This window comes from Pinus tabuliformis, chromosome 9, assembly GCF_031772625.1.
Source record: "Pinus tabuliformis cultivar Carrire ecotype Pingquan chromosome 9, CPIR1, whole genome shotgun sequence".
Lineage (NCBI taxonomy): Eukaryota > Viridiplantae > Streptophyta > Pinopsida > Pinales > Pinaceae > Pinus > Pinus tabuliformis.
This window is the reverse complement of record NC_142307.1, coordinates 1,279,849,722-1,279,861,500: the sequence shown is the minus strand read 5'-3', so window position 1 is coordinate 1,279,861,500 and position 11,779 is coordinate 1,279,849,722. Positions and strand designations below refer to the sequence as shown.

Sequence of the window (11,779 nt, the reverse complement as noted above, 5' to 3'; positions counted from 1 at the left end):
TTAAGATCTTGATGATGTGATGTTTATTATGAGCATTGGAAAAAATACATGAGACAAATGAAAATTATGGTTTATACTAATGATTTTCTTGTATATTAAATAAAAGGGGTCTAAACGAATGGATCAAGAGACAGTTTCCCACCTGTTATAGTCTATGCCTTAATTAAATTATTTTCTAATCAGCGTTGATAAATTTCTCCTCCTTCTACCTAATCATTTTGATTATAAATATAACTAATTACATATTTTAATAACAAACTTCCAAAACTTCTTGGAACCCCTTTAAAAAGAGGAGATACCTATGAAGGCTGGAGGAGGAACTATTAAGAGAGAGGTATGATCTAAGTTTATGGTTGTTATCTTTCTGTTGATTTTCAATTTCTAAGAAGGCTGGAGGAGGAACTATTAAGAGAGAGGTATGATCTAAGTTTATGGTTGTTATCTTTCTGTTGATTTTCAATTTCTAAAATATTTTGAGGTTGAACCTGAAGGTGACAACAACTTTGTATCACTAAGGGGCGACATACTGGTTGACTCTCCGAAATTATTTTATAATTCTACAGGTATCTTGCATTATTTCTTATTTATATATTATTGTTAGAAGAACTTGCTATTTTTTTTTGTGCTAACAACTGTTCTTTTACAAAAAAGCAAGTTGCTCGCATCCTACTTGTACCAACGACTTCATGAAATAGTCTTTCTTTCTTGTCCCTGGATTGTTGTATATGATCATTTTGCAGTAATTTGTGATTAGAGTTGGTCAAAGGCTTTCCCAGAGTCTCTCCCTCTTCGAAATCTGGTTGAACTTTTTGTATTTTAATAAAATCAACCCTTTATTTCCATATTATTTGTTTCAACTATCTCTATGTCTCTTTATTAAGATTTGTTTCTACAGTTCTTATTCCTCTAAAAACTTATGCTCTACAGGACTTAAGGCAACAACCTGAGCCCTGATTAGCTCGTTGACTTTTTGAAATTTGATTTTCATTTTCTTTATTTTATCTAGAGTTGCAAATTGTGTATTTGATGTATATATGTTCATTTTATTTCGTTGATAAAAATACCATTTCATTTTACTTTTTATCTCGTTATTCAAAATATATATATATATAACACAAAAATCTAAATTTCAAGTCACTAACTGAGCGCGCCATCTCACGCCATCTCACTTTCTCGTTGTGTTAATGCGATTCAAAGAATTGATCTCTTTAAGATTTGTTAACCTTAAAAGAATCATCAATATATTTTGGCAACCATATAAAGGAAAACTTTGTTTCTTCAGTGTATCTAAAATTCTGATTATTTCATGGCTCCACTCATTTGAACAACCTAATCTTGGTTTTTGGATTTTTCATCAAACTGATAATGTTGATTCTTTATTTGAATTTATCTATTTGAACAACCTAATCTTGGTTTTTGGATTTTTCATCAAACTGATGATGTTGATTCTTTATTTGAATTTATCTTTCAAAAATCATCCTCTAACAAGGAGTGTGCCAGAAATTATTGGGGCGAGGAGCGCAAGGTCTTTGAAATGGATCTCGGGGGCGAGGGGAGGCTCTCAAGATTTGAAAAATTGAAATGCTAAAAATTTGAAATGGATCTCGGGGGCGAGCGGAGGCTCTCAAGATTTGAAAAATTGAAATGCTAAAAATTTGAAATGGATCTTGGGGGCGAGGGGAGGCCCTCGAGATTTGAAAATTTGAAATGCTAAAAGAAAAGTGGAGAATATACTAGTAAAAAAACCACATTTTTTTTATTAAAAAAAAAAACTGTAAAAGCTATACTGTAGTGGACAATCTATCAAAACTACATTTAAACTACATTTAAAGAAAAGAAAAAAAACTGTAAAAGATACATTGTAGTGGACAATCTATCAAAACCACATTAAAAAAAAAATGTAAAAGCTACATTGTAGTGGACAATCTATCCATTTAGACAATATGACTTGTTACTTATAGTCTTTTTTTAATCATAATACCACATGTAAATTCCACGGGTAGATACCATAAGTCAGATTGAATACCATGGGTAGATCTCAATTACAATAGGATGAGTAAATACCATGGGTGGATGCCACATTACCATGGGTAACTTCGATGGGTGGGTGGGATGCCATGAAAAAGGAAAAGGAAAAAAAAAATCCAATTCCATGGATGGATAAAAAAGGAAAAAAAAAAAATGCAATCCAATCCAATCCTGGACCAAATCTACATCAGCTAACTAGCAATCAGTATAGGCCCAACAGCTAACTAGCAATCAATATAACTAGCAATCATCATAGGCCCAGAATAACCTAGTTATGTAATTATAAAAAAATGATATATAAAAGGTTACTAGTCTCAAAAGCAAGCATTCAGTAATAAAATACCCTAAGAATACTTTTACAAATAAGGAATAACCAACAATACCGTACTACATTCTTTCCTATTCGAATAATGGAGAAAAATATCTAAATATAACATTTAATAGAGTAGAAACTAACAAACGAAAAGGTTTCGCTCACAGATTTCAAAACACAAAATATCTAAATATGGCATTCAATACAATAAAAAAGAACACAAATATCTAAACATAGCATTTAATACAATAAAAACGAACGAAAGAAATGGTTTCTAACCATGCTCACATATTTCAAAACAAAAACCAAACAAAACATATCTCTAATGAATGCGCAAGCAATCTAACCATAATCTTTAACAAAAATCTATTTTTAGGAGAACCTGATCTGTGTAATGACCGTGCATAATTACAGAGAGATTTGTCTGTTCTTTTATTCAATAGACAGCTTGGCTTATTTTCCTACTATATTATGAGATTAACATTTGCCTTAGCTTATTTTCCTTATTTTCCTACTATATTATGAGATTAACAAATTTTGCCTGTTTTGAGATAGCTAACGCAAACAATCTTTAAGAGAAATAAATAAATAATTGTCAACCTCTAATTGTTGAAAATTGAAATATTATATCCTGGTTCATAGTCTGTTATATTTAAGAAATGGACAAATCCATGATCATAATTATGGATATATACCTGGTTTTAGTTTCAAAAATGTCACGTCATAGAGTTCAGACAATCAATCTTGAGACGTCTCTTTCTAACAGAAAAATACCTTAACCTCGCCATAGACAATCAAAGAGGTGGTGTTCTCCCATGAGTGGCCTCACGGAATGAAGGGATTGAACGACTACTAGGGCACGCTATAATGCCGTTGCCTTCTTCCCCATTGCCAGAAATGGGGCGAACTCTGTGAAAAGATGGATCAACGCATGACCCAACAACAATGGTAACGGGACCAGCTGCTCGAAGAACCCCGTCAACTAACCCTGCGATCACGCTTCCTTCAGAGTCAAGAACGGAAAGAGAACGGAAAGAGAGGGCTGGAACTAACCAGCCATATATTGGTTATTTAATGTTATTGGTTATTTAATGTTTTTAGAGCAGCAAGCAACTTAGCCCGATAACACGGGAGCGGGAAAATATTATTTAATGCCAAATTTGCACGCTCCCATGTTATCGCGTTAAGTCCCGTGCTGCTCTGAGGCCATTAAATGTGCTGCTCTGAGGCCATTAAATACCCAATATATGGCTGGTTAGCTCTTTAATGTGGGAGAAATGTGCCACACAGTGAAAGTACTTTCTGACACGTGCCACGCAAGAATCTCACTTGCCCAGCCATGCAGATGGCCACATCCACCACCCTCCCTAGAGCGCTCATCACATAGAGACCCCCTACTTGAAGCCTTCGGTAAAATCCACGTAGGCACTGAACTATATCAGCTCCAGGTTGAAGTTGTACAACATGAGGCATGATTGCATCAACGCTGTCTTCGTATAGCACAGAACTTTCTTTCTGTTTGTTTCTGGAACCAGACGGACGGCCCCTTCTGACTAACTGCTGGGTACTGTTGTTAATATTCTGTTCACCATCTGTGATCTCTTCTTTGACTTTTGGAAAGTTGCAATGCTGTTGGAATGGATCCAGCGACCCAATAGCAGCTGAAAAAAGCTTTGATTCCATCTCTGACAACAGATTCGCTGAAGCAACAAAAATAATGAAAACAAAAGCCAAAGGATATCCACCGGAAAATTATGGCAGAGCTAAACAAAATCGAAGATATATACTATGCTAGGACCTTTATCATAAGGAAAAAAGAAATGCCCTTTGCCTATTATCTGCCGGCCCCAAGTTATTTTCACTGCAACATAACAATTGTGCCAACCCCTATTCCTGTAAATTGAAAAATTGAATGGAGTTTTCCACAGAAGAATTTTGACAAACAAATATATCAACAGGAAAAACGGTTAAAGAAACCTACATCTGCAGACAGTCAGCTATCCGAATAAAACCAAGAGCAGAAAATGCGTTTCTTCGATCTATTAGTGATCCTCTCCTTCAATATCGCCGATTATAGAGTAAATTAAGGCACAATCTTCCGTAAATAGTCTCCACGTTTCAAGCAATTTATCATGGTAACTCCACGTAGCTTTTAAAAAAATATGCTAACTCGTATAATGCGAACTCCGTGTATCCTTTAAAAATAATAAAATAATTCTACCATAACCTTAAAATATAATAAGTTATGTAAATGGGCGACTCCATCCGACCTTTGGAAATAATAAATAAATACAAGCAAGCAATTATTAAATTGTTATACAGAGATTTAAAAAAAATAATAAATAAAGGCGTGGGTTAAATTATTACACTTAAGGTTCATGAGGCTGATAGCGGTTGGAATATTAATTCTTATTTGTGTGAGTTGCGATTTTTTCTATATAAAGAGTCTGTTTTTATTTTATAGGAGTGGTTTTCTTAGTTTGGTGTATGGTTGAGATATTCTCTCAATCACCAGATTATATGTGCAAGATAGTTTTCCTATCTTGAAACAATACTCCTGTATATATGTAATTGCATATTTGATTAATGAAATATAAATTCCTTTGTCAAATTTTAACATGATATCAGATCGGTATCAAATCCCCTACAGACCTGGCCTCTTTTGGGCTTTGGTCCGTCCGCAGAGGAAAATGTACCGAGAATATATTTTATTTTAGTTTTTTAAGTTTATCCATCCTCCTTTTTCGAAGACGCTACAGCGATGCTCAACAGGGCGTAGAGAGCAGATGTGATCTGTGATTTGTTGACAACGGTGATGTTGGAGCAATCGGTGGTTTCTTTTGAGGGATCTGTGGTTTTTTAGGCAAGAGCTATGTGGGAGTCTGATCCCCAAATTGCATTTGATCTCGGGTACAGATCTGTGTATCCAGTCGTGGAGATTGTCGTGCTCTGTTGTGTGAGTTTCACCTTAGTGGAGAGCCGAGACAATGAATCTTGGTGTGGTTGTCGATTTGAGAGCCTGTGACTGATTCTGTGAATTAAATCAATGGACGGTGGAGAGCCAATTGTGGCACGCTGAGTGTTGCTTGTACGTTGGAGAACCCCCTACGTGGAGCCGGCCAACCAGTTAAATCCCCATGTCTTTACTATCAGAATCTCAGCGACGGTCTAGGCTATAACAGTTAACTCGAGAAGCATGGTACGCAGTCAATTGGTTGCGCTAATTGGTGACGGAGGAGCCACCAGTTTCCTTCTGCGTGAGAGAGAAGGCCTGAGCTCATTAATTCTGTGCGATGGTTTTAGAGCCTGAGAGGAGTCGATAAAGCGACGGTAGCGCGTCAGAGGCATTTTCTAAACAGACATCCGATCTAGCTTGCTACACAGAATATCAAATCTTCAAACTTTGGTTCGCCGCTGATACAGAGATGGGGAAATGCAGCCATAGCATTCAGCTCAATGGGAGCTGGTAATGATGTGATTGGTATTGATTTGGGAACAACAAATTCATGTGTTTCTCTCATGGAAGGCAAGAACCCCAAAGTCATTGAAAACTCAGAAGGTGCACGGATGACCCCATCTATTGTAGCTTTTAATCAAAAGGGAGAGCTTCTTGTAGGCACTCCTGCTAAGCGACAAGCTATGACAAATCCAACAAACATAGTGTTTGGAACAAAGCGTTTGATAGGAAGGCGATTTGATGACCCGCAGACGCAGAAAGAGATGAAGATGGTCCCATACAAAATTGTTAAGGCAACCAATGGTGATGCCTGGGTTGAAGTAAATGGGAACCAGTATTCGCCGAGTCAGATTGGAGCATTCATCTTGACAAAGATGAAAGAAACAGCTGAAGCTTATCTAGGGAGGTCTGTATCAAATGCAGTCATTACAGTGCCGGCCTATTTCAATGATGCTCAGCGTCAAGCAACTAAAGATGCTGGAAAAATTGCTGGTTTAGATGTGAAAAGAATTATCAATGAACCAACAGCAGCTGCCCTTTCATATGGTATTTTTTTTTAATATGGGCAAAGGTGAATTAGTCTTGGAAATTTGTATACATATTGAGATTCGTGACCTCAATATGAATTCATTTTGTTAGAATTCACGACTCTAACAGATGACATGTAAAATATGGAGATCCAAGATCAATATGCCAAAGTTAAAAATGAGGGTGTCAAAGACTCAAAAGTACAAAGCCGATGATATTCATGTGGGAAAGCAGTGGTGTGTTCGAGCATATAAATGGTATGGTGTATCCAAGATGAGTGGCAAATGATTCAAATGGGCTTGAAAGTTTGTTTGTGTTTGTAGAATAGACTCAATATTATGTTGTATTATGAGTCACACATTTTATTAGTAAGCAAGTTTAGAATGTTTTGTAATGGTCTTTGTAATGTATGTACCTGGTAACTCCAAAAGTTGGAGTTGTAAGCCTTGTAAGGCATTTGTACCCCCATACAGTTCGTGGTAATCTAAAAAGCACTTTGCATTTGCAATGTCAGTTTGTGGTAAGCCAGAAACCACATCTAAGAGTGAAGCGGGACAGAAATACGTGTTGGCATGGTTTAGGGTTAGCCAAGAAAACCCTCCGTGAACCTTAATGGCTGGAGTTCCCTAGTGGCAGGTTTGTAGCTCAAAGTGGCTAGAGTACCCTAGTGGTAGGTTTGTGGCCCATAGTCTCTGGAGTGCCTTCCTGACTGAGTTGAGCCTTCGTGGCTGTGTTGAGCCTTCATGGTTGAGTTGAGCCTTTGTGGTTGTGTTTAGCCTTGGTGGCTGAGAGCCCTTGGTGGCATGGTTGAGGGTAATCCGATAAAACCCAGAGCATGGCTACAGATAATCCGATAAAACCCATGATGATATTGGAGGGGGATTTATAGGTACAAGTGTGCAGTTATAATGGTTGAAAAAACCATGTATGCGAAGGACATCCTACAAGACTGGCGGTTGCAGCGGTTAGTACCCATGCATTCCGATGGATGGTTGCTCCTTTATATGGACATCAACATATTCTTTTTATGTTTGACCACAACTAGACTTTGCAGATTGATATCGAGACAAGTACTCATTAAGGGGGTGTGTTGGAATATTAATTCCTACTTGTCTCAGTTGTGACTTTCTATGTAAAGAGTCTGTTCCTATTCTATAGGAGTGGTTTCCCTAGTTTGGTGTGTGGTTGAGATATTCTCTCAACCAACAGATTGTATGTCCAAGATAGTTTTCCTATCTTGAGACAATACTCCTGTATATATGTAATTGCATATCTGATTAATGAGATATAGATTCCTTTGTGGAATTTTAACAAGTGTGTTTTGTCGAGACATTTTGTGAATGTTATAGATTTGAAATTCAGTGGTAAAATTTTTATTCATGTTAAAAGTTAGTGTGGTTAAAGTTGGGTGAGATCCCATGGTGTGGTTTAGGTTGGGTGAGATCCCTAGTTGATTTGACCGTGTAGATGCTCTTAGGTCTCTGCTACTCAAGCCTAGGCATGCTAGTCATATGAGGATTTCATGAGTAAAATGCCCGTAGGTCTCTACTACTCAAGCCATAAGCTAGGCATGCCTGTGATATGAGGACTCACATAACCTAGCAAACAAAAAAAATATTACATTTAAATTAAAAAATAATTAAGTTTCAATTTTGATTTGATATTTGAGTGTCGTCATGATGAGCCACACTTGCTCACTAAAAACTTCTACTAAAAAATGTGATGGATCCAAAAATATCAAATCAAAATAGTTCTTCTCACATAAACCTTGACTCTAAAGTTTCAATTTGTTATATATTAACATAGGGTCATATTACTTCTTGATTTATCAAACTCAGATTTTTTCAGATTTTTTATTTACCAAGTGCAAAATGGCATCAAATCTCTCAAAATACAACCTTATTTTTTAGTGCAAAAATTAAAAAAAGTTAGCACCAAGAAAAATTTGATTCCCCTTCTTGATTTATCAAACTCAGATTTTTTCAGATTTTTTATTTACCAAGTGCAAAATGGCATCAAACCTCTCAAAATACAACCTTATTTTTTAGTGCAAAATTTAAAAAAAGTTAGCACCAAGAAAAATTTGATTCCCCTACTTGATAGATCTAGAATTAAGATCCATGATAACCCCAATTCTATCAAGCACTAGAACATGTTAACATCAATAAATATATATAATTTTTCCAATGGAGAGTGGAATTTTAAAATTTTCAATTTATATTATTTTATTTTTCTATATATAAAGTTGATATAAAATTGTTTTTTTCATAATCAATAGTAAAATATTTTTTTGTTATTAATATATTTTTGTTTTAAATGTTACATGTCAATTAAACATAACATATATTACACAAAATGTAGTATCCATAATATTATTTTTTATGTCATTTGTGACTCCATATTAAGTAGTCAACTCCATATTAAGTAGGGAAGGAATTACATATCTCTCTTATACTAAAAAGCAAATTATTTTTTAAGTTGCAATTACTTTATTTAAGAAGAAAATTGAAGTTTTTTTTTTTTTTTTAAATCTCCGAACACAATTGATTTTTTTTTTCTTTTAATTTTATAATTGGTTAAAATTTTAACTCCATATTAAGTAATAAAAGAATTACATATCTCTCTTATACTAAAAAGAGAATTATTTTTTAAGTTGCAATTACTTTATTTAAGAAAAAAATTGAAGTTTTTCGAGAATGTTTTTTTTAATCTATGAACACAATTTGATTTTTTTAATGTTTTTTTGTTTTTTTAATTTTATAATTGCTTAAGATAAATATTATTTTATTATTTTTATATGTCACATTTAGCGATGACAATTCCCTTGTACTACATCTCCCTCTTAACTGCTCTTGAGACAAAGAAACTAACAAAAGAAAATGTTTCGCTCACAGATTTCAAAACAGAAAATATCTAAACATCTCCCTCGTACAGGTTTCGCTCGCAGATTTCAAAATAGAAAATATCTAAACATCTCCCTCGTACACAACTGCTCTTGACGCAAAGAAACTAACAAAAGAAAAAGTTTCGCTCACAGATTTCAAAACACAAAATATCGAAATATAGCCTTCGATACAATAAAAAAGAACACAAATATCTAAACATAGCATTCAATACTATAAAAACGAACGAAAGAAACGGTTTCTAACCATGCTCACATATTACAAAACAAAAACCAAACAAGACAACATATCACATATTTCAAAACAAAAACCAGACGAGACAACATATCTATAATGAATGCCCAAGCAATCGAACCATAATCTTTATCAAAAAATCTATTTTTAGGAGAACCTAATCAGTGTAATGACCGTTTATTTTTAGGAGAACCTAATCTGTGTAATGACCGTGCATAATTACAGAGAGATTTGTCTCTCCTTTTATTCAAAGGACAGCTTATTTTCTGAGCTATACGATGAGTTTAACATTTGTCTGTTTTGAGATAGCTAAAGCCAACAATCTTTAAAAGAAATAAATAAATAATCGTTAACCTCTAAAGGTTGAAAATTGAAATTAATCCTGGTTCAAGTCTTTTATATTTAAGAAATGGACAAATCCATGATCATAATTATGGATATATATACCTGGTTTTAGTTTCAAAAATGTCACGTCATAGAGTTCAGACAATCAATCTTGAAACGTCTCTTTCTCTCATTCAAGAACAGAAAAATACCTTAACCTTGCCATGCATGGCAACCAAAGAGGTGGTGTTCTCCCATGAGTGGCCTCACGGAATGAAGGGAATGAACGACTACTAGGGCACGCTATATTACCATTGCCTTCTTCCCCATTGCCAGAAATGGGGCGAACTCTGTGAAAAGATGGATCAACGCATGACCCAACAACAATGGTAACGGGACCAGCTGCTCGAAGAATCCCGTCAACTAACCCTGCGATCACGCTTCCTTCATAGTCAAGAACGGAAAGAGAGAGAGAGTTGCAATGTGGGAGAAATGTGCCACACAGTGAAAGTATCTGACACGTGCCACGTAAGAATCTCACTTGCCCACCCATGCAGATGGTCACATCCACCACCCTCCCTACAGAGCTCATCACATAGAGACCCCCTACCTGAAGCCTTCGGTAAAATCCACGTAGGCACTGAACTATATCAGCTCCAGGTTGAAGTTGTACAACATGAGGCATGATTGCATCATCGCTGTCTTCGTATAGCACAGAACTTTCTTTCTGTTTGCTTCTGGAACCAGACGGACGGCCCCTTCTGACTAACTGCTGCGTACTGTTGTTGTTAATATTCTGTTCACCATCTGTGCTCTCTTCTTTGACTGTTGGAAAGTTGCAATGCTGTTGGAATGGACCCAGCGACCCAATCACAGCTTCATTATTCTGGGGCATAGCAGCTGAAAAAAGCTTTGATTCCATCTCTGACAACAGATTCGCTGAAGCAACAAAAATAATGAAAACAAAAGCCAAAGGATATCCACAGGAAAATTATGGCAGAGCTAAACAAAATCGAAGATATATACTATGTTAGGACATTTATCTTAAGGAAAAAACAAATTCCCTTTGCCTATTATCTGCCGGCCACAAGTTATTTTCACTATAACATAACAATTGTGCCAACCCCTATTCCTGTAAACTGAAAAATTGAATGGAGTTTTCCACAGAAGAATTTTCACAAACAATTATATCAACAGGAAAACGGTTAAAGAAACCTACATCTGCAGACAGTCAGCTATCCGAATAAAACCAAGAGCAGAAAATGCGTTTCTTCGATTTATTAGTGATCCCCTCTCCCTCAATATCACCGATTATAGAGTAAATTAAGGCACAATCTTCCATAAATAGTCTTCACGTTTCAAGCAATTTATGATGATAACTACACGTAGCTTTTAGTACAGTGATGTGTGGTTTGGCGGTAAGTCACTTGGGCTATGTCCAGGCAGACCGAAGTTCAAATCTCCCCTTTCCCATCAGTCTGCTCTTGCTAAAATCATAGAGACTTAGTATACCCGACTTGCAGGTGGTTGGTTATGCTCTTGGTGTTATAGTGACAGCGTTCCTGGGTCTCCCTTAAATTAGGCCAGGGAATTACGGATTCACCATGTTGTAAAAAAACTACACATAGCTTTTAAAAAAAATATACTAACTCTATGTATTATGGTAACTCCATGTATCCCTTCAAATAATAAAATAACTCCATGAGAACATTAGAAAATAATAAGTTATGTAAATGGTGACTCCATCCAAACTTTGGAAATAATAAATAAATAAAATTAATTAATAAATCAATAAATAAAAGTAATTATTAAATGTTATAATAAAATTTAAAATAATAATAAATAAAGTTTTGTATTAAATTATTACATTTAAATTGCTCGTGTTTTGTTAAGGCATTCGCGGGAAGGTTATAGATTAGAAATTTAGTGGTCAAAATTTTATCTATGTTAAGAGTTAGTATGGTCAAGATTGAGCGAAATTTCTGGGTAATG

General features: G+C 35.4%; 2 protein-coding genes and 1 pseudogene across 2 annotated transcripts; 1 reads left to right on the top strand and 2 right to left on the bottom strand.

Annotated features, from left to right (window-relative positions):
• Positions 1-3,135: 3,135 nt before the first annotated feature.
• On the bottom strand, positions 3,136-4,024 carry LOC149153233 (AT-hook motif nuclear-localized protein 21-like). The gene is made up of 2 exons (XM_089443743.1): positions 3,649-4,024; positions 3,136-3,383 (listed from the first exon to the last, which is right to left on the bottom strand). The coding sequence occupies exons 1-2, from the start codon at positions 4,022-4,024 to the stop codon at positions 3,136-3,138; spliced, it is 624 nt and encodes a 207-aa protein (XP_089299869.1).
• Positions 4,025-5,716: 1,692 nt separating this feature from the next.
• LOC149153232 (heat shock 70 kDa protein, mitochondrial pseudogene) lies at positions 5,717-6,932 on the top strand (annotated as a pseudogene).
• A 3,045-nt stretch (positions 6,933-9,977) lies between these two features.
• LOC149153231 (AT-hook motif nuclear-localized protein 21-like) lies at positions 9,978-10,709 on the bottom strand. The gene has a single exon (XM_089443742.1). It carries the CDS (start codon positions 10,707-10,709, stop codon positions 9,978-9,980), a length of 732 nt encoding a protein of 243 aa, XP_089299868.1.
• Positions 10,710-11,779: the final 1,070 nt, after the last annotated feature.

What these genes read in the sequence shown, in the direction of transcription:
- LOC149153233 (XM_089443743.1), bottom strand. Translation starts at nt 4,024, where the DNA reads ATGGAATCAAAGCTTTTTTCAGCTGCTATTGGGTCGCTGGATCCATTC. An exon ending in GAGATTCTTGCGTGGCACGT is followed by an intron (nt 3,384 to 3,648) that starts GTCAGAAAGTAC and finishes GGTTAGTTCCAG; the next exon opens with CCCTCTCTTTCCGTTCTCTT.
- LOC149153231 (XM_089443742.1), bottom strand. Translation starts at nt 10,709, where the DNA reads ATGGAATCAAAGCTTTTTTCAGCTGCTATGCCCCAGAATAATGAAGCT.